The following is a 23,341-nucleotide window of genomic DNA, read 5'->3' as shown; positions in this document are numbered from 1 at the left end:
AGGGTTAATTTTCCAACCTTTTGAACCCCATATGTCCTCCTATTGTGGAATGTCCCATTAGCAGACGGGCTAATTGGAATCACAAGTGTTCGGTGTTTGGCTTCCATGATCACAGGTGAATTCACTTTCTTTTTCTACCATGTTGCTTGTATTTCATTTAATATAAAGCCTCTCTCGAATTTGTTTCCTATTGTGCATAAGAGGAAATACTCTGCCAGCAAACTGAGGAATGATGTAAATATTGTAAAAAAACAACAACAACAACAACAACAAAAAAAAAACCCCAACAACATCTCAGTGATGATGCACAATAATGGACTCTCATTTGATCGCCTTGTGTGTTTTCCCCCCCCCCACTCTTATTCCAACAAACCCTCGTGGATGTGCGTCCACAGAGCAGCAGTGTGTGAGCTGGAGCCCAGAGGAGGCAGCCTCTGTGCGGCTGTTGCTGGGAGCTCCGGCCAATCAAAGCCACGGCGCCTCCATGCGGGTAGTGTGGTGGCTGGAGGAGCATGACATCACGGCCAGCCCCGGCCCCCTCTGCAAAAAGCACGAGTGAAACATCTTCATTTCACTACAGCGAGGGCAGCAGCCGACCGCTCAGCCGTCTGGACCGTGAAACCCGTCCGTGCGTGCACCGAACCTCACCGCGCGTGTGGCCGTGGCGCGTGCAGCGGGGCCTGGGAGGGGCATCCGTGCGTCCGTTCGGGGGGGAATGGCGGATGGGAAGGATGGCGCGTCTGTGGAGCGGGACACCGGCGACGGGGGTTTAGCGGAATAACGGCCCTCCCTGTGTGCTGTTTTCACTCGTCTCTGCATAGCTTGGTAGTCGGTCATCGCCATGGATCCAGAGAAAACGCTGACGTTCTGCCACGGGCTGCAGGCTGAGGAGGTAAACCACCGCTTGCTTGCTTGCTTGCTTGCTTCCTTCCTTCCTTCCTTCCTTCCTTCCTTCCTCCACTCACCGCTGTCAACAGCTGGGCTCCACTGGATCTGCAGAGCGACACGCTGCCCTCGGCCTGTGTTGTTGTTGTTGTTGTTGTTGTGGTTGCAGCACAGTGGTCCCAGCCTGTTCCTGTCTTCTCATTTCTTCACCTTGTGCCAGCGCACCTTTTGACATATTGCAGGAGACAATAGGTGCATGTTTTTGCACCACTGCAGCAAATGTTTGGCTGCTGCTTGACCATGGACAGGCTGTCTGATGCTGGAGGTAATGCAACATATACTGATGATGAGTTCTGCTTCTAATGCACAGCAAAATGCATCCAGAAAATGATGTGATTGTTGTTGCAGACACTTCAACCGCAGGCAATGCTGTCAACTTTGATGTCTCGTTCCACAATTGGAGGACATTTGGGCTTCAACATTTTTGAAAAAATATCTTTCTCTTTTACAGTTTTCTGCTAAATATTCATCGATAATAGGTCACAAACGATCAAAGGCTTGACTGGCTCAGCTTACACATCAGTGGTGAAATCTTTATTCCATGTTTTATGTGTTAATTGAGTTGGAAATCCATGCTAATGTTAGTTTTTTTTCTTAGGAGTAGCAGTTAGATATTTAGCTAGCTGTTACTGCTGACCAAGAAGACAAACTTACTGATGGAAAACAGTCAAAAGAATGAGTCTGATCCTGATAATATGCATAACAAAATTGCATGGGGTAGAGTGAGACATTCAATGAAGGCTGACAATGTTATGAAAATATGAAAAATAGAAGACAGGACATAGCTTTGATCTACACATTCTTTAGGAAAACTGTTTGATGTTAATTCCAGTGTTTCGTGTGATTCACGGTTTTCTTCTTCTTCTACCAGATAAAAAGGTTATGCTAACAGGGTTGTTGTGGGATACACATTCCATGCTTAATAATTATTATTTCAAACATTTTGTTGATTTAAAAAAAATGTTCTCACATTCATAAGAGACATCAATGAAAAATAATACAAAAAAGGAGATTTAAATTTCATTTTAACTATTTGATTTGATTCAATTTGGTCATCAAGGGAGTGGGAAAAGAGAAAAAATGGCATTTTAGGGGCAACTCAAGACTTATTTTGTATTTTAAGAATATTTTCAAACATTCTTTTCTGCTAGTTTTTTCAAATTTTGTCTCAGGACAAGTACATTTACACAACAGCTGCATGTTTTAGTATTTTGTACGTGGATTATTTGAAATTTAGTGAGTGGGACATAAAATGTCCTCCAGTTCTGGAATGACCTGGATGTTCAATGAATCATTTAAAGTTTGTATTTTGGGATTTTAGCTTAAATGAAATCAAATTAATTCAATTTTAAGTTGGAATGGTTTGCACCAATGCTGCTGTTGCAGATTGTGTTAATGCACAAAGGGGTTAGCAGTAATTTACACAAGAGCCTTTCCATGGCAGCATAATAAATCTAATGTACACTTGGTTGTTCAGGAGAACACTGTGCTGCTGGTGCAGGAAAAGTGCTTGTTCGCTCTGGACGATCTTTCCTGCTTCACGTCTTTTTTTTTCCGAGTATTGAAAGTAGTATATGTGCAACCAAGGAAATGGTGGCTAGTGGGGAAAATTAGAATTTGCACAGAATGACGGCATATGTTTTGCAGAAAATGTAAATATAGCATTGCCAGAGGTGTTTATGCAGGATTTAAAATTCAAATATAAGTAGTGGGAAAGTCAGACAGCCACACATCACTGCAAACAAATCCCTAGAATAATATGAGTTGAATAAGAGGTACACACCATACTGAGATCCACAGAGTAATAGAGATCCAAGCAGATTGTGAAGCTGGTCACTACAGTTTTAAGGAATGATGTTGGCCATATATTGTTTTTTTTTCCCTTTATGGCAGTTTCAGTTGTTACCTCAAGTAAATAATCTGTTTTCCTTTGATTGTTTAACAGTTTTCTTGGATATTTTTGGTGTTTTTCAATGGCTGCATTGTATCAGAAAGTGTTGCCTAGTCTTGTTAAATGTGCAGCTGACAGTAATATTACCACACAGCCACAGCTGGAAGCAGTAAAGTCACCTCTAACCTCTGACTGGATAGTTTTTTTTTGTGACAGTTTTAAGAATTATGAATATCATCATTCTTCACTTTTTCCCCTACACTCCAGATTTTTGTTTGCAGCGCAGTGGAGGCTGCTGGGGTCCCCAGGGTGGAAACCACTTGTGGTTAGTCTGCGGCCTCTGGGGAAGCCTGAATGACTTCGCTTCACTCACTTCATGTGCTGATCCTGTGCCATGTGGTGGGCTGCCCACAGAAACTCAGTTTGGCATTATTTATGACCGAATATTACCCCTCTTGACTCTTTCATAACAGTGTAGACGTTCAGTTATGAATTACCTGAGGCTATGTTTGACTGCTGGATATGCAGCGGTTTTTCTGCTGACATACACCACCTTTCAGACGTTTAAGGTCACTTAGAAATGTCCTTATCTTTAAAAGAAAAGCAGTTTTGTTCAATGAAGATAACATTTAATGAGTCAGAAATCCAGTCTAGTCATTGTTAATGTGGTAAATGACTATTGTGGCTGGAAAAGGCTGATTTTTAATGGAATATTTCCATAGGGGTACAGAGGAACATTTCCAACAACCATCACTCCTGTGTTCTAATGCTACATTGTGTTAGCTAATGCTGTTGAAAGGTTAACTGATGATTAGAAAACCCTTGTGCAATTATGTTGGCACAAGAATAAAAGTGTGAATTTCTATGGAGAACATGGAATTACCTGGGTGACCACAAACTTCTGAATGGTGGTGTATAGTGTTACACAGCATTTGCCGGTTTAGACTTCTTAGAAACAAACACAGTTTGCAAAATCTCTGATTCAGCTATGATTAACAGCAGGTAGATAAAACTATAAATGACAGCTGCATGAATCTCAGTACCATTTTGATGTTTGTGCATGATAATATCAGGATCATCATCAATGTCAGCCAATAATGGCTTTAAAATCGTCGAAAATAGACACAGACGGGCCAGTGATGCCCTCTAAAATCCATCCATCCAGTATCTATACACAGCTTAATCGTCACTAGGGTCGTGGGCGGCTGGAGTCTATCCCGGCTGACTTAGGGTGAAGGCAGGTGACACCCTGGACAGATCACAGGTTGCATACGCTAAAATGTTACATAGAAATAAATATGGCATGTTTGACTTGTACATTGAAGTAGTTTCATTATTTGCCTTGTAAATGGACTCATTTGCAAATCATTGTGCTTCATGTCTGCATCTGTCAGCAGCCCATCATGATAAGAGTAGGAATAATATTATGTTAATGCCCCACAAAGGAGATTTGATGTTCTTTGCAATAGGTGGAAGAAATGTGTTCACATATTGGCATCAGCGACCAGCCAGGGAGAGTTGGAAAATGTCAGTATATCAGAAAATCAAATCCAGTATCACACATCTGTAGTATTAACTGAAATGTGCCTGTAGTTTAGAAACATGTCAAGTTCTATAATTTGACATAATGTGATAGGAGGTAAAGTTCTTGTTCAGCTTGTGCAGATACGAGCGCTTTTTGCCTCTTTGGTTAAATTCATCATTCAAAGCGAACATTCTTCTGTGCATGGGATCAAAATTATTGGCATTCTTGGACGAATGAATGAAAGAACTGCTGGTTGCTGGTTGTTCAGCTGATCTGTTCACGGCCACATAGTTGTGCCTGAAAGCAGAGCAATATGTTGGCAGAAAAAAGTTAAGTCATCTTCTCCTTCCAGTGCTTGCTGCAGTGCTGGTTGCTTGTTTGGATCCTGTGTGTCCTTGGTTAGACGTTGCTCTTCACTACAGCACTAGCAGTGGTGGCTGGTGGTGAAATTTGTTGGGTGGGCTAACAAATGCATAATACCGATTAAATGGTTAAAACAGCTGCAAAAGCAACATCACCTATAATACACACAGTTACATCAATTACAGGTACACTATACTTTTTTAGTGCTCTACATCAACACTCTCTCTCACTCACTCACACACACACACACACACACACCACTACAAAACGTGTTCCAACTGCAACGACTGCCCGCAGATAGCCTGCTGCAACTGTCTTATTACAACTGTTTGGCGACATGTAGTGCAAAACACGCCTTCAGTACAACAGATGACCTCAGCAAAAACAAGGTGTCACAGTCCTTTAACAGGTCAACATGGGCCTACGTTATTTGAAAACAAGCTCACATTGATGGCCGATGTGATCCCAGTCTCTTAACTTCCAGCTTTTCCTCCAAAGACACTGAGGAAAATGGACATGAAAGCAAATACCTCGTTCATGCTAACGCCCGCCATAGCTTAACCTTTTCTCGCTGCGTCAAAGGCCTGTGGGCTGACTGAAGTTAGCCCAAATGATCAGTAAATCACGGGGGCGGGACATGACACCTGTCAATCACTGACAAGAACGAAATGAATGAAAGCAGACTGTATCTGCTGGGGCTGTAAAAAAATAAGCCCATTTAGAGATATTCAATGTTTTTCTTTTGACTGATTGGTGCTGTTGCTACCTTTGTTTTCACCTAAACTTAAAACAATCTGTTCTAAGTTATTTGAAAAATAATTTTCTCATCTTTTTTGTGTTGGCCTGGGAGGGCTTAGCCCTGTTAGCCCTTTTATACCAGCCGCCCCTGAGCACTAGTGTTGTCTTTGCGGTGTTAATAAACCCTGTGGATGCATCGGATGGTTATGAAGTGTGTGTTACATGCTGCTGCACAGAGCTGTATGATTACTACAGTAATAAGGAAAAGCACTCGGAGAGGGCAGTACTCCACCAAGGCTACTCAGTTGTATCATTTCTGACGACTGAAATTTTGAAAAAATTTGACACAGAAATCACGACACTATAGAATGTGGTCATTTAATATAGATTTACCCACAAACAAAATGACCTATGCATGTATACATTTTGTACGGATACTGAATTGTGCGACTTCAATATGTAGCAGGCGGCCGGAATTGATGAGACTTGGAAACACCCCACAATTTAAACAGTTGTTCCTTGTGTCATTTCCAACAGATAAGTCCTGATAAGGCTGCACAGTGGTATACTGGTTAGCACTTTCGCCTTGCAGCAAGAAGATACCCGTTTGAAATCCCGGCCTGGGATCTTTCTGCATGGAGTTTGCATGTTCTCCCTGTGCATGCGTGGGTTTTCTCCGGGCACTCCGGCTTCCTCCCACAGTCCAAAAATATGCTGAGGTGAACTGGTTACTCTAAATTGCCTGTAGGTGTGAATATGAGAGTGATTGTTTGTCTGTATATGTAGCCCTGTCACAGACTGACGACCTAACACCCCCCGCCCCCCGCAACCCTACTGAGGATAAAGCGGTGCTTAGAGAATGGATGGATGGAAGTCCTGATAAGTCCACAGCGGTGGATTAGTAGTGGGATCACAATCATGTGATCGTCAGCAGGCAGCTGATGTAGTGTCCACTTGTTGTCATAGTTACAGTGAAGCCGTGCCGCTATCTGGCAATGATGCAATAATCTTTAACAAATCCATGGGTCCAGGCTATAAGCAGCATCACTGCCAAAATCTAATCACTACGTCCTTGTGTCATTTCTGACCTGCCCTGCAAATTTCTTCCAAATCCGTTGGTCTGTTTTTGAGTAATGTTGCTAACAGACAGACAGACAAATGTATGCCGATTGTCACAAAACTCCACTGTCCCTTGGTAAAGTAAAAATAATCAATCTTGTGTTTCCTATCCAACTAAGCTTCTGTTGTCACTTGTTCAGCAGGTTAACATTAGCTGCTTTATGAAATTTATCTGATTGACATTTGGTAATTTCTGAATAGACAGTAGTTGTGATTCTGAGCCTGGTTGGTGAACAGCTGCGTCTGCACCGACACACACACACACACACACACACACACACACACACACACACACACACACACACACACACACACACACACAATGCCGTCCCGGGCCAACATTGTTCCCCATGCTGACCACATAACCAGCAGCCATTTGCTAACAAAGGAGGTCTCATTTACATGGCTGCAGTTTCGCTGAGCCCCCAGTGACAGTCGCTTTGTTTTTACAGCGGCCCCACATCCAGCGCACACACTGACATTTTTCCATTTTACCACATGTGGCCTGAATGACATTTACAGAGGCACAAGTGACATCCATGAAATTTTGGGTAGATGACCGTATAGTCCTAGATTCCACTGTGGATAATGTGTAGACACAAACCATATGTATACTACCGCTCAAACGTTTGGGGTCACTTAGAAATGTCCTTATTTTTCAATGAAGATGACATTAAATTAATCAGAAATACAGTCCAGACATTGTTAATGTGGTAAATGACTATTCTTGCTGGAAACAGTTGATTTTTAATGGAATATCTCCATAGGGGTACAGAGGAACATTTGCAGCAACCATCACTCCTGTGTTCTAATGCTACATTGTGTTAGCTAATGGTGTTGAAAGGCTAATTGATGATCCTGGTTAAACACTGTAAAGCTACTCTACCACACACAGTGACAAGTTTGTAATGGGGTTGAAGCAATCAAGCCACACAATTTGAGGCAGTAACTGTTTCCCAAGCTCCAATTTTACCTGAGAGAGGCTTTAAATGTGTGTCCAGTTGCACATATCTCTGTGCTTTCTGTATTTAGGTTTTTTCCATCTGAGGTTTTTTTTTTCATTTGTTGTGACTGGGGTTCTGTCATGTTGGACACAGTGTGTGCGTCCATGTGTGTGTGTTTTTCTGTTGACAACTCACTTGCCGATCAGTAGGGATGGGAATTTCGACTAATTTCCGAACCGATTAATTTTATTGGTGACTAGTCGGTTCAGAAAACTTGCAATTTAACCCTTTAAGTGCCAAAGTCGCAATATTGCGACAAGCAACATTGCTGAACATAACAAGCCATAGCTTCAAATATACTGCCTCGTGTGCCTCATGTACTGTACACCAGGAGATGGCGGACATCTGGAACTTCAATCTGAGCATCAGTTGTGGGCGTGTTTTCATTCAAAGTTTTGGAGTTTACAGAGTTTGAAAACCGAGGAGACGAGACTTGCCGTCGGAGCATATCAGAGCGCAAGATGGCACATTTTAGAGTGAGAAAACTCACCATACTGAGAGGTCTGCTCAACGCTGACAAAGTACTTTGTCAAGTAATGGCTTACTCATATTCTGAAGAGGAATATTCACCCTCTGATGAAGATGTTCAGTCGTCCACTGAAACAGAAAGTGCCGCTGCGTCTGTGCGTAACGGCAGCGGGTCGGTGCGCCATGACAGTCCACGAGCAGCACAGACTGGAGCCGATGCTTTGCTTCGGGGTGGCAGGAAGGGACGTGGTGGGTGTAGCTGGACTGGTCAAAACACCGCTAATGATGAGGGGGATAGCGGGGGTTGAAAAAAGAGACACGCATATGCTACTGGCAGGATCAACCAGGTAGCCCAGACAGGACGAGCGTGCGGCGCACGGCCGAGCGTAGACCTGCATGGTGGCGGCCGGTCGGGGAGGGGGGGGCACACTAGCGTTTAACCGACTAGTAAAATACTAAACGTTTAATAAATGAGTAGACGGTTAAACGATTAAACGACTAGTCGCGCACATCCCTACCGATCAGGCTATTTATCAATCAAAAAAAGACAAGCATTCATTTGTTTCACCTTCTTAAATTTTGGAATTTTCTCTTTTTCTATCTTAAATAATAATCCTGATTTTTAATGAACTGTTGGTCAAACAAAACAGGATATTTAAGTGTCACTTCCAGGGCTTTTGGAATACATGTTAGATGTTTTTCTGGTTGCTGCAATCTGTGACTTTTTTTTTTTTTTATTCATGCACATTTTGCAGGCATGTGTGCCTTTGACAGAAACATGGAACAGAAATGGAGAGAACAGAGGGAGAGAGGTGTTTGGTAATTGCTGCCTTCTGTCTGCTCCCTCATCCAACAGAGGAGATATAGGTTTTGTTAAAAAGCCTCTGACCTTCCCATCCGCTTGAAGATCCAGGACTGTCGCAACCAACGGCTTTGGGCTTTTGGAAAATGGGCCTTTAGTGGCCTCTTTGTTATGCTTGATTACCACAATAACAAGTACACGGTGTATCTGTTGCTCGTTCTTGCCGTCCACATCATGACATTTATCTCCTAACTGCTGTGTCTCTCTGCTTTTCTCCAGATGACTATGTCCCTGCAGGGGTTGGATGCAACTGAAGATGCTACGGTAGGGAGCTCAACCTTTAACCACAACTAAGCATTTCACACTGCTGGACAGTATAAAACATCGTCCACATCGGCAACAAGCCTTAAAGCCATTTCCTCAGCGGTTGCTATGGCAATGCATACTTATTTGTTAGCACGTCTGAGCCTCATGTAGTAAATATGTACACAGCAGATTTAGCAGCCTCTTCCTCGCTGCATTGTTATTGAACTTTACAGTTTTCCTCCAGTATCTGAGCTCGTCTTGACCCTTTTCCCAAAGCAGTGAAATTTACTGGCTTTTTATGACGTGTCAAATATTCAATAGTCCTTCACTTGCTTCTCGTCTTACTAAGATTTTTTTCCTTTCTCATTTTAGGTGCCTGTGAAGGAGATTGACATGAGTACAATTAATAAGGTGGGAGATCTTCGTTCGACCTAATCTTTACCTGTAGCTGCCGTCAAACATTAACCAGTCCTTTTCTGTTAACAACGCTTGAAATACGTGATGTGGAATATAAAAGTGGCCATGGGTAGCGAGGAATTCATCAGAAATGATCACCATCAGGGCTCCAGAGTGCAACCATTTCTGCCATTTTGCTCTGTTAAACTATTCTAGCGTGTTCTTTGAGTCACAGGTGTTTCTATGGTTTGTGGTTGGACCATGAGACTGAGTCACTGCAGTTTGATGTTCTATTTTAGCTTCTTGATATTTTGGGTGCAAGCAGAGTTATTGCATATTTTAGTGACATTTGTTCATGCTGGTTTAGCTGACTCTTTTTTTTTTATACTGTTTGCCTTATTCAAGACAAGAATAAAATGCAAAGTGTGTCCTTTATTCGCTTTATGTGTGTTTTAACAGCCTGGTAATGATCTAACTTGCAGTGCTCTGGGTGTTTTCTGCTGTCACATGGTGTCATCTCGTTTGCTGTGCTTCTTGTAAACACTGTTGATGCTCCGTGACTGAGCGAAATCATGTGAGACGTCGGGTCATTCTGGGTCTGGGAAGGGGTCAGCACAATGTTTTGTTTGGGTGGGGCCCCCAGCAATTATGAATGCACTGTTGACCTTTCAGTAATAGACCCACCACTGGTCTCTCCATACCCTTTATCAATGCATGCTCTCAGCTGTTTTGTACTCGTCTCCTGTGGGAGGGGCCAGCTACACTGTAGTTTTTGTTTGTGTCACAGAGTAACACAAGCCAGAAGCCCATTGGTAAGGAAATATTGAGCTTGTGCACCTCAATCAAAAAAAGAAAATTAGATGCATGAATGCAACCGGAGTAAAGAGTATATCAGGAGCCCTGAATTATATGTATATCAAATGTTAAATAAGTGATTGCATGAGTATTAAAGTGACTCACCTAATTCTATACTGTCTGTGTAGGTTCTCATTCATCCAGGTCATGGTTATCCAAAGTAGTTTAAATAAATCCACTGGACTTTAAGAAAGTTCCTTGAAGACGTTTCACCTCTCATCCAAGAGGCTTCTTCAGTTCTGGTGGTGGTTGGTGTTGCCTCAGCTTTTAAACCTCTGTGAGGTGTGTCCAGGGCTATTATTCCAACGACCGATACCAAAACTCATCTGACTACTCAACGATGGTCGTTGTGAGTATCGGTGGGGGTCGTTGAAATGCACAGATTCTATACTGCCTGTCCAAAAAAATAAGTCTCACACTAATATTTCATTGGACCACTTTAGCTCTGAGAATGACACACATTTACCGAGGCATCATTTCGATAAGCTTCTGCAATGTCACAGCATTTATTTCTGTCCAGAGTTGCATTCATTTTCTACCAAGATCTTATATTGATGATGGGAGTGTCGGACCGCTGCACAAAATCTTCTTCAGCACGTCCCAAAGATTCTCAGTGAGGCTCTCATCAGACCACATGACCTTCTTCCGTTGCTCCAGAGTCCAATCTTTATGCTACCTAGCAAACTGAAGCCTTTTTTCTGATTAACCTCACTTATGAGTGGTTTTCTTAGAGCTACACAGCTGTTTAGGTTTTAATGATTCAGGCTTCAGGTTTTAATAATGCTTTGGACGGTTCTTAACCTGATTTTAGTAGTTTCATAAATCTCCTTAGTTGGTTGCTTTGCTTGATGCAGGCAAATAGTTTGACCCTTCTGAGACAGATTAACATCCTTTCTATGACCACAGGACATGTCTTCCAACATAGTTGTTTAAGAAATGAGAAGCTCTTGACTGCATCAGCTCGGATGATTTTTCGGATAGGCAGTGTATATAACCCATGATAATAGATGCTCATGTAAACGGGTAGATCATAAAGATTGACATCAGATGTGACTGACCTCCTATTCTGTCCTGATGTAATGTTTTGATAAAAATGCTTTGAATAAAAAGTTAGTGAACGAAACCACAAAGACGACTTTCTGCGACGTTATCGTTTCTGCTGTTTTTACATTGCAATGTGGTGTTTTGTCCACTAGGTGGTGAAGGCTCATGGGAGTTCTGGTAGCCAGCCTGTAGTCAGCTCCAAGTACTGTCCTGGAGTCAACAACAGTCCAGGTTACCTGTGTGAAACAGGACACTGCTGCGGAGAGACAGGCTGCTGTACCTACTATTATGAACTCTGGTGTGAGTCTACTGACTGACTTCTTCTGCACTGTGGACAGGACCATGAATCAGTGAAGCATCAAGTGAAAAAATATTACATGCTTTCTTACATTACCTTCAAATATTAGGAACATGTTGTAAAAGTATTCTGCCCTGTGATTGTTTTTCTACTTATACATGTGTCCCACTAGAATCTGCGGACAACTTACTTTATGAGAAAAGAATTTGAATCGGAAATTTGTACCGAAAAATTGTCCCGATCATTTACACTCTTGGTCAACCAGTTAGTCGGGAAATAGCAGTCCTAACACATAAAACTGTCATTTGGTTTTCTTTATAAGAGTGTGTTCCTTGACAGATTTCAACAGGATTTCGACTGCAAACACTACCGTTCAAAACTTTGGGATCCACCCAGGCAATTTCATGTTTTAAATGAAAACTCAACACTTTTATTCATGTGCTAACAATTTCACAAGGGTTTTCTAATCATCAGTGAGCCTTTCAACACCATTAGCTAACACAATGTAGCATTAGAACACAGGAGTGATGGTTGCTGGAAATGTTCCTCTGTACCTCTATGGAGATATTCCAGCAAGAATAGTCATTTAGCACATTAACAATGTCTAGACTGCATTAATGTTATCTTCATTGGAAAGAAATTTTCTTTCACAAATAAGAACATTTCAAAGTGACCCCAAACTTTTGAGCGGTAGTCTATATCTTTGACATCATAAATATTTCATTATAACATTTAAGATTGGGTAATAAATCGCTTGTATTTAGCCTTGTCAACTCTCCCTGCACATTACTTTATGTATTTTTCATAGTTTTGGTTATATTTGCATAATTTTAACACAAAATAATATTGTACAAAAAATTCATGGATAAAGAACCATAGGAGAAACCAAACAAGTGTTTTGGGTCACAGATTGCAATGCGATGTAGTTAAAGTTGGATTATTGTAAAAATATCCATAATGGCATTTGAAATTTAAACCTTTTTATGGTCAGATCATTGGCAAAACATTTAAAATTAAGAATGAGCAGCTAAAAACCACATCATTCAAGCCCATGCATTCTCAGGCTGTGCTTTGGAAAATGAATGTAGCGTGGAGCAAAAATCACTTGTATGAAACAGGATAAAGCATCCAAAACCACTGATGTAGTGTTTTTGTAACAGTTTCTGCCTCTGTGTAGATCTGAGATGTAATCCAAAATGTTTGTTTTCGTAATGACGAGCGCTGGCTTTGTTTCCTGTTTACTGCAGGGTTCTGGCTGCTGTGGACGGTGCTGATCCTGTTCAGCTGTTTCTGTGCTTACCGCCACCGCCGGGCCAAGCTGAGAATCCAGCAGCAGCAGAGACAGAGAGAAATCAATCTGATTGCTTATAACGGAGCCTGCAACTACCCTTCCTCAATGCTGGACCTCAGTAGGTTCATTTCAGTGCAGTTCCAAACAGCCTGAACCCTCTGAATCCGGTTTGTGGGTGTGTTTTTGCACATTTTTAGTCACTGTGGCGATGTTTTTAATCGCAATTTAAAATCCTGCACTTTATTAAAACAGCACAATCATGGGTAGAAGTAGCCTATCTGTGCTAGACCCAGGTCTGAAGACGCAAGGGTCTAGGAACTCTCGACAGGGAGGGAGGCTAAAGGGCTAAAAGGTTGTCTTTCAAATCACTCTGCAGCATTTGGGTAGGTATACAACCAATCACCACAACGAATAGGCTGATGTAGTTCCAAGAGCGCCGGAAATCAGAGGATGTGGGAGTTCAGTGAAGCCTTATTTATACAGTCAATGGGTGAAGCTCAAGTATATTACAGACATGTTAACAGAAAGATTATTCAGAGTCGGTGCTAATGGAGCTCAACGACTGTTGTCGTTTTTGTTGTCGACCCTGACAGAGAATTAAATTCGTTGCCGTGGGTTGTCTAGCGCGGCTAGGCTAGTTGTTTCCGGTTGTTTCTGTCAGAATCGGCGCGCCTCTGTCATCACTTAGTTACGCCCGCCTTCTGACTCTACACTTCATGGTGATTCGTCGGCCAGTTTTAGGAGCATCCAACCTCGGGGCTTACCGAGGGTAACTGGACCCACCCTGGCAGAGAATTAAATTCGTTGCCGTGGGTTGTCTAGCGCGGCTAGGCTAGGCTAGAAGTAGAGAGAAATCAAAAATATCTTCTGTGCAGTATGACAAAATGGTATTGTCATTAATAATAAAAAAGAAAAAAAAACAAGCTGAATTTCTTTGATGACTTGGTTTTTAAAAATGGTAAAATCCTCAAGTCAACATGTACATAATTTTTCCGAGTGTCCACAGTAGTTACCATCACTGGAAAAAAAATTGATGACTTGACATTCCATAGATATTTTGCAACTTTAATTTTTATTGTATTTCCATACGTGGCTCCTCTCTGCTCTTTGTAAACACAGCATGCAATTCAATCCAGATCAACCAAATAGTCCCAGAATGTTTGTCATTTCACAGTCATAGCTTTACGGTTGGCTTGAAGAGCACATTATATATATATATTTTTTTTAAATAAGTTAACGAAAGTGCTTAATTTTTTGGTGACTTTTAAATAATAAGACGTGTAGAATCAAGTGATTTTACCAAAATGTTGCGATTTTAAGCTTGGATTTGATCAATTTTTCCAACAGAACTGCACCTCGCACATGCATAGTTCTCGAACCCCTGGAAAATTGAATTGCTTAAAAATATTTCTACTTTTACAATTTCCCGCTCAAACAAATTGTATAATTTTGGCAATTAAAAAAAAAAGATAATGTGCTTTTCAAGCCAGGTTTTGAGGTTACGCAGTTTAAAATCATATCTAGTTCTTACATACTAATTGAAATCAATTTTCCAGATTTGCATTTGTCCTGCTTTGGTCTTGTTTCGTTAGGGGTCATCCAGACAATTTCATGTTTTCCACAAAAACTCACACTTTCATTCATGTGCTAACATAACTGCACAAGGGTTTTCTAATCATCAATTAGTGTTTCAACACCATTAGCTAACACAATGTAGCATTAGAACACAGGAGTGATGGTTGCTGGAAATGTTCCTCTGTACCCCTATGGAGATATTCCATTAAAAATCAGCCATTTTCAGCTAGAATAGCCATTTACCACATTTACAATGTCTAGACCACGGGTGTCAAACTCATTGTAGTTCAGGGGCAACATTCAGCCCAATTTGATCTCAAGTGGGCTGGACCAGTAAAATCAGAGCATGACAACCGATAACCACAACTACAAATTTTTTCCTTTGTTTTAGTGCAAAAATACATTCTGACAATATTCACATTTAATGAACTATCTTTTTACAAAACATTATAAACAACCTGAAATTTCTTTAGACAAATACGTCCAATTTCAACAATATTAAGCCTCAGTTTATCATTTGTGTATCACAGATCACAGTGTATCTGCAAAGAGGCACAAAACATTGAGTCCCAGGTATCTGGAACTGAACAATGTAATATTTTACAACTTGTCAAGATCTAGAAATGATTTTAAATTTACATTCATTTCTACATCTGTGTAGTAATCCTGAGCACCACACAAACTAAAATAGGAACGTTTAAGGAACAAGGTTCAGTTGTCCCCCTGCCTTGTAAATGTAGAAAATTTGCACATAAAAAGTGCATGAAAGTTGTGGCAGTGCATCAACAATAGCGTTCCACCAAAACAAACTCAGTCACACTGAAGCTGCCTACTTGCATTACGTTGCACAATGTTCAATGTCTTTAGATATTTTCACAGTAGTCACTATCGCCTCTGCAATTTTTACACTTTACAAAGATATCCCACGGGCCTCATTGGACCCTCTGGAAGGCCGGTTTTGGCCCACGGACCCTATGTTTGACACCACTAGTCTAGACTGTATTTCTGATTAATTTAGTGTTATCTTCATTGAAAAAAAAGTTTTTATTTCAAAAATAAGGACATTTCTAAGTGACCTCAAACTTTTGAACTTTTAGTGGGGTTGGTATACACTACATGCAGAACACTGCAACGTTACAGCAATGAGTTTCATCCATTAGGAGGGTATTACACTAAACACAATAAAACTACATTGACAAAAAAAAGTTCAGTAATTAATATCTGTTAAATATAACATGATCCAGTAAAACAGTCATTATTAACAGTGAATTTCCAACCTCTGTATCTGAGTTTGAGTTTCTTCTGTCGCAGGTTTTCTGGCTTCCTTCAAGCTGCCCTCCTATGAAGAGGTGGCTGCGCAGCCCAGCACGCCTCCGCCGCCTTACAGCTCCGTCTTTGCACTGCAGGGAGCTACCACAGGGGGTCCCAGCTCCTCTTACCTCCATCACCACCACCACCGTCACCCCTGTCCTCCCTACCTGGGCCCCGGCCCGAGCGGCCTGACCTCCTCCCAGAGCTCTGACAACTACACCAGCTGCTCCTGCGAGTCCTGCTCCCTCACCTCCCCCTCCAGCACCTCCTTCTCCGTGCAGGTAACCGACGAGACGTACGACAGCAGCCGCATGTCCACGCCCAGCGAAGCGGGAGGCGGCTTTGCCATCATGTCAAGAGTTGGGCCCAGCTTCACGCCGACGCCCTCCCCGCCTCCTCCGTCACAAGTTCCACCTGACATCATACCCGCGGCCACTCCGGATGTCATACCTGTGCAGAGATGCTCCTCTAATGGCAGTGAAGGAGTCTCGCCTCCTGCTCCCCCGCTCTCTCTCCCTTTACACTCTCGTCCTTCACACTCTTCACGCCTTCCTCTTTCTCCCCTCGTCCTGCTGTCTTTCATTCCTCCCGGTCAAGTGCATCCTCCTGTTTCCTCAGACCCACTCGGAGCCTTGGTCGCCCCGAAAGCTCAAGAGGAGATCTCACCTCACGATCCAGCCGCCAGGCCGGCGCCTTCTCCCCCTAAACATGCTCTGTTCTCCCCAAACGTGGCTGTTTTTGTGCGTTGCAACAGCAAAGAGGAGCAAAAGAAAGAAGAGGAGGAAGAGGAGGAAGAAGACGAGGAGGAAGAGGATCATTTCCGGCACAGACGTCTGACAGGCGACTCGGGCATCGAGGTGTGTCGCTGCCATGTGAAGAGAGAAGGACGAGAGGAAGAGGAACTGCAGAAAGGCCACTTTAATAAAGGAGGGAAAGAGATTTTAAAGGATGGGAAGAGGGCAGACATGTTGCATGACAGCGTGGACTGTTCCCACCGAACCAAGGCCGCCGTGCAGTCGCCTGTCACCGAAAACTGTGCGGAGCAGCGTGACCACGTCTCTTCATCCTCCAGCATCATCCACAAGACGGGCGAGGCCATCATCACTGTGAAGTCCTCGTAAGGTGACAGGAAGAGGTGTTGTGGAACGAGGGAGAAGAGAGATATTTATGCTCGACGACTAACTTCTAGATCAAGACTAGTAGGTGAAAAGTAGAATCACTGAAGAAAGGTCTTGCAGAGGGACAGGATGAGTAAAGAAGCGTTTTGGTTTCTCTGTATTTTATTTTAAATGAGAAACCCAAAGCCAACTCCTAAAAGTTTTCTTTTATTATTCATGCTTATTTAGTATGTGGTTTGGGAGAAGGCATATTTTTTTCTACAAAATATGGTTGGCTTAACTGCTTTTTCTTGCTGAGGTCACTATAACAAAAGTAGAAATGCCTGACATGCACTGCACACCAACCAAACCCACTTTTTCTCCACTTAGTATTCTTTCTCTCTTCTCTGTGTGACGCGACATCGTTCTCAAAGTAGCATTTTAGCGCTCAGAAGTATAATCCCTCGTATCAGTGGTTCCCAACCTGCAGGTAGGAACACCTTTAGGGAGTGACGGGAAGAAAAACATGATTCAGCTTTGGAAAATTAAAGGACAAAGTAATCAGATTTTCCTCTAAACTGTGCTTTGTTAAGGAAAATATAGTTTTATCTTCTTTAGGCATTTAGAAATGGAACAGTCTATGAGGCAGATATCAATCTTAGGTGGAAATTTCACAATTTATTGACGTATTTATTGCAGCTAAAAGGTTGGGAATCACTGTCTTACTTTACTCCTGTCATCCTAGGCTGTTAATAGCATCTAAATAACATGGACAAGACTGTTTTTCAATAACTAAAGGCTCCTATTTTCCAAACTAAGCAGCTCCAAAACAAGGGTGTTTTGATCCTCATTTAAATGTAGTTTCTATCTTTTGAACACTGAAATATTGAAAAGTAATGTTCTCTTTTTGCTTTCACCAGCCTCCTTCCCACTGTTTATCAGAGGAAATAATGAGTAACTATTTGACTGATTCAGTGTGTCTCTGTTAAATGCATTGTGTCTTATTTTGCTTCCTTAGTGAAAAAGGGGGTGCAAACGTTGATTTAAACGTGTTGGTGGCAAAGCTTTACAATGGTATTACGGTAATACGTCGTTTCATACTGTTCTATGAATATACTGTACAATTACCTAGACCGTTTGACTTTTAACGTGTTTGGACTTGTTCCTCGTTGCCATTTTTTTTTTTGCAAGGCAACGTGAATCTGACTCCTCCGTGGACGGACTGTTGAGTTTTTACAAGGCAGACACTTTAAGCTTAATCTCGTCATTGATTATGAATGTACAAAGGTTATGCATCGCAACAAAAAATACACGTAAAACTGTTTACAGAGAATTTTTATAGCATGATGCTTGACTGAACTGAAGAAACCTCTGGGAAAGTGTCCAAAAACTGCAGCAAGGCAATACAGTGTGCCAGGTGTGGGCTTTGAGGAGACACTTTAGATAAGAAGTGCCCGTTGTAATGTCTGTCTGCGTTGAGTAATGCTTGTTAAATATCGAAGGCGTCAAAGGATGACGTGAAGGTTGCACAGAACGGAGTCTCGTTAGAATATTGCTAAATGTGTCGTCACTTGGGCTGATTTTCTCTAAATGCATCTGGGTTGGGATTTAGTTGTGGATTTATTTACTTTAGATTTTTAGTGGAGGGTAAACCTCTTAGGAAGCATCTTCTCATTGTCAAGTTGCAAAATAACTAAAAATTTGAGAACTGTTATCTTCCAGTCGCTGTTCGTATCGGTAGCTTCAAAAATATTCAGGAGGAAAACAGCCACAACAAGTGACTATTGTGAGGCGAAGTCACATTTTATTTTGTACTGTACAGCGTCTGTCTCTAAAGGATGTTCTCTGCCTCTGGGGCCTGGGTGGTTTGACGCTTTGTGCATCCAAGGATTGAGTGGAGTTAGCTGGTCCTGGTGACATGTAGTAGGGGTAGCACACGTGTACTCTCTTGTAATTAACTGTCAGTACAAAATGTACTCGAGACTAGAACAAGTTTAGAAAGAGATCATCTCTGATTGCATTTTTACGTGTTTGTCTTGCTGTAGTTGTGATGAGACAAACGTCTCTGTAGTTCACTGACTAGAGGCCGCTTTGCTGCGTCCTCACTGCAAAGCTGACTTAATTGTCTAATGCCTGAAGGCAAAGCTTTCAACTAATTTATAGCTCTGTGGGCAGAAAACTTTCCCACAGTTCGCTCTCTTTGTCAAGGACAAATATGTGTTAATTTGTTCCTTCATGTGTGAGTGTTGGGATTGCGAGAAGGTTTGTGTTGCAGTTCGGTTTAGTTCTGAAGGTCATTTTGCTGTCTGATCATCTCTGTTCAAAGCTCTTGTGCAGTGACTCACCGGTCTGTCTCGGAGCGACCTGGTGCCCCGACAGACACATATCAGCATAAAAGCCTTTTGGCAGCTGTACATTTTTTACGCTGAAGGATGGACAGTCATTGTTTTCATTTTCGTTAGTTCTAGCTACCGTATGACGGTGATCTAAGTATATGGTGCCTAGAAGAAAGCAAATTTTCTGTTAGGCTAGTTTACTACTAATATGTGAGTGTGCGTGTGTTTTCTTTAAATTGTGAATAGTTGTAAATCAGATGTTTTCTAACAGTACTTAGCAGTCTCTTTATGAAATATAGACAGTACATGTGAGACTTGCAAAAATAGTATTTAGCAATAGTATTCACACTTTTTTCCTTATTCTAGTTGATGCTGGTTGATAGGAAATAAACTGTTGTGAAAAAAGACATTTACCTCTTTATTACTGATCCATGAGCTGTGCTGGGCAGAGGCCCTTGATTGTATAAACACAGCATCTGAAATGCCTTCGGCTTAAGGTTTCTCCCAAGTGCAAACTCAGATTATCTGGTTTCACGTTAGCCCCAGTTTGTGTCTTGTGCTTTCCGTTGACAGAAATAAACATCGTGTTGAAGACATTCACGGATTTGTCAGACACTCTTCTCTACCCTCCATCTGGATGAAAACATACATCAACTGGATGGTATAAAAGATTTGTAGACCATTTCCCAAGTTGCAAATGAATTCCACATAAAGATAACTCATGCTTGAACCAATAGCCAAAAATGTACACTACCATTCAAAAATTTGGGGTCATTTAGAAATGTCCTTATTTATTCAAGAAAGCATTTTTTTTTTAGTGAAGATAACATTAAATTAAGCAGAAATACAGTCTACACATTGTTAATGTGGCAAATGATTCTAGTTGGAAATCTTTAATGGAATATCGCCATAGAGGTACAGAGGAACATTTCCAGCAACCATCACTCCTGTGTTCTAATGCTACTTTGTGTTAGCTAATGGTATTGATAGGATAATTGATTATTAGAAAATTCTTGTGTTATTATCTTAGCACATGAATAAAAGTGTGAGTTTTCATGGAAAACATGAAATTGCCTGAGTGACCCCAAACTTTTGAATGGCAGTGTTCGCATTATGATATTTTTCTATGTATTATTTTCTCCTGCACTAAGTAAGGCATATATTTGACCGTGGTACAGTGCAACATCTTATCTTGAAGAGTCTTAAGGGACTTTGTTATACATTTTTTTATTACTCCACCAAGGAATGCGCCGGGGTTATTTGACGATCGGCATTGGTCTGTCCGTCTGTCTGTTAGCAACATAACTCAAAAACGGATTTGGATGGAATTTTCAGGAAAGATCTGAAATGTCACAAGGACCAAGTGATTAGATTTTGGAAGTGATGCAGCTTATAGTCTGGATCCAAGGATTTGTTAAAAATGTCTGTGTCATTGTGAGATAGCAGCCCAGCGTCACTGTAACTATGACAACAAGTGAACACTACATCAGCTGCCTGCTGACGATCACATGATTGTAATCCTACTACAAATCCACAGTTGCAGACTTATCAGGACTATCTGTCTGAAATGATACAACTGAGCTCAGTACATAAAATGTGAAATATTCTGACATACAATAGATCAAAAAAGATTGCTTGTTTTATTTTGGTGTGTTTCGGTTTGCCTTATAACTAAAAGTCAAAATTAGCTGCTCCACTTTTAACAGTGCAGGTACATGTATAATATACAGAACTTGTTTTGAGAGCATTTCTTCTCTTCCGTATGTAAAGAAAGAAATGAGAAAACCTTGTTCATGTTGGTTTTCTTCCTTATTTTTCTATTTTTGTCCTGTTTGCTGTTGTGTTTATAAACGTATGAGTAGAATTCTGAATCTGGCCTTTATGAATTCTTTATGAACTCCTTTAAGCTCATGCGGATGGAGCCTTCTAACTAAAACTTCAGTTGTTCAGATATTTTTCTTATACAGTATCAAGTATTGTTAATAAGTCATGTTGAGAGAAGCTTTGAGTTTTCTAAAAGCTCTGTCGTGAAGTTGTTGGTTATAAATTTATCTTAAAGCGACATTTAGCTCTCAGATTTTTCAATAATAAACCTGTAGAGGCCTGTTCTTTGAGCTACTTTTCGTCCTCTTGGTTTAATATTCTTCTTTTTCCGATTCTCGACTCACACTTTAAACAGTTTAAACTCAAAACTGCAGCAGCTGATTTATTTAGCGCTAATTAGACATTAATTGATTTGATAGCAGTCAGAGTATAATTTCGCAATCAGCACACACCTATAAACACAAATGATTCTGATGAAACCACAGGCACAAACTGGGGCTACTTTTCTCCCGACTCTGCTTTCCAATTGAAGCCAATCTTGTCTGAGTTCAGTGTACAAAGAGCATGTTTGATTTGTTTTGCCTTGTCAGCAGCTAGTATGTGCACACAAAATGCCCAAACTCTGCCCTCATTGCCACTGTAGGCCAAGGCCTGATATAAGACTGTTACCTCGCTCGAGTTTTGACTGCAAAGGACTGTTTTACTTCTTCTTCTGAAGATAGTATTTACTCTATATTTGTACTGATTTTATTTTGTAATGCCGAGAAATGAAGAATTAACAAAAGCCCATGTTGGTACAGCTGAACTACTTTGCCAGGAAAAAAAAACAAAAATCATCAAGCCCTGTTGATTCAGGACTACTCAAGACTGTTTGTCTCCCACTCAAACAAAGCGTTCTCCTTTTTCCTCCTGCGGCTCTGAGACGGCAGGTTGTATAGCAGTATCTTTATGTGACTGTGTGTGGAGTAGTTCAGATTAATATTACTGCAAAATGTGGTGTACTTTGAGGGTATCTTTGTGCAATTCTACCTGCAGCTCTTCAGTGTGTTGTGCGCATGTGTGAGGGAGTTACTGTCGGCCGTGTTGTTGTGTTGTTGAAATCATTGTCGCTTATTATGAAGCCAAAGTTGAGTGTTGATGGTATTTGTTGACATATTTCTCAATATGAACACAGACATTTTTATGTCGTCATGAATATCGAGTTTGATTTTGTATCTTGTAGAGATTTCTGATGCATACTCAGATGTAAAATCCAAACATTGAGATGTTTTCATATTTTTAAAGTCCCTCTCTGGTCGTCACTTAAGCCCCTAAAAACTTGTCTCCGTGTAGCAAAGTTATAAATATTACCATGAAAACAATGTTTTTTTCTGTATTAAAGCAGCTCACATTTACCTCTCCTCTAGAATGTACAAATCCATAAAGTCTCCAACACTCTCCATAAACAACTCTCTCTCGAGCACACCAGCTCGCCTACTCTACCATTAAAAAGTTTGGGGTCACTTTGAAATGTCCTTATTCTTGAATGAAAGGCAGTTTTATCAATAATGATAACATTTAATGAATCAAAAATACAGTCTAGACATTGTTAATGTGGTAAAGGTCTATTCTAGCTGGAAATCTTTAATGGAATATCTCCATAGGGGTACAGAGGAACATTTCAGCAACCATCACTCCTGTGTTCTAATGCTACATTGTGTTAGCTAATGGTGTTGAAAGGCTCATTGATGGTGAGAAAACCCTTGTGAAATTATGTTAGCACATGAATGAAAGTGTGAGTTTTCATGTAAAACATGAAATTGTCCGAGTGACCCCAAACTTTTGAACGGTAGTGTAAGACTGTGGTCCAACTACTCGACTTTACACGGTGACAAGTTGTAATAGGGATGGAGTAATCCAGCCACACATTTTGAGATGGAAAGTGATTCCAAAACTCCATTTTAACCAGAGAGGGTCTTTAAATGTGTGTCCAGTTGCATATATCTCGGTGCTTTCTGCAGAAGGTGCAGTTGTATTTAGGTTTATTCCGTTTGAGGTTTTTTTCCCCCCATTTGTTGTCACTGGGATTCTGCCATGTTGGACACATATCTTCGCTACTTTATTCAACAAAAAACTTTGGATTTTGTGTCAAAATAAATGTGCTACCAAACACA

The 23,341-nt window shown here is 41.1% G+C and overlaps 1 protein-coding gene across 3 annotated transcripts; it reads left to right on the top strand.

Annotated features, from left to right (window-relative positions):
• Nucleotides 1-406: 406 nt before the first annotated feature.
• Nucleotides 407-23,341, top strand: LOC110950887 (WW domain binding protein 1-like). Of its 3 annotated transcripts, none has more exons than XM_022193720.2 (6): nt 407-892; nt 9,135-9,179; nt 9,534-9,572; nt 11,609-11,756; nt 13,002-13,163; nt 15,932-23,341. In XM_022193720.2, the coding sequence occupies exons 1-6, from the start codon at nt 842-844 to the stop codon at nt 17,050-17,052; spliced, it is 1,566 nt and encodes a 521-aa protein (XP_022049412.2). In that variant the 5' UTR covers nt 407-841; the 3' UTR covers nt 17,053-23,341. The 3 variants fall into 3 exon arrangements, with proteins under 3 accessions (XP_022049412.2, XP_051801156.1, XP_051801157.1); XM_051945196.1 differs by lacking the exon at nt 407-892 and adding an exon at nt 937-1,210; XM_051945197.1 differs by lacking the exon at nt 407-892 and adding an exon at nt 10,541-10,761 and having other exon boundaries at nt 9,140-9,179.

Source organism: Acanthochromis polyacanthus, chromosome 3, assembly GCF_021347895.1.
Source record: "Acanthochromis polyacanthus isolate Apoly-LR-REF ecotype Palm Island chromosome 3, KAUST_Apoly_ChrSc, whole genome shotgun sequence".
In the NCBI taxonomy this organism is placed as follows: Eukaryota; Metazoa; Chordata; class Actinopteri; family Pomacentridae; genus Acanthochromis; species Acanthochromis polyacanthus.
The sequence above is the reverse complement of the archived record's forward strand: the minus strand, read 5'-3'. Positions and strand labels throughout refer to the sequence as shown.

Coding starts and splice junctions, on each gene's coding strand:
- LOC110950887 (XM_022193720.2), top strand. CDS start 842: ATGGATCCAGAGAAAACGCTGACGTTCTGCCACGGGCTGCAGGCTGAG. Junction 893..9,134: donor ACGGGCTGCAGGCTGAGGAG/GTAAACCACCGC, acceptor GCTTTTCTCCAG/ATGACTATGTCCCTGCAGGG. Junction 11,757..13,001: donor CTACTATTATGAACTCTGGT/GTGAGTCTACTG, acceptor TGTTTACTGCAG/GGTTCTGGCTGCTGTGGACG.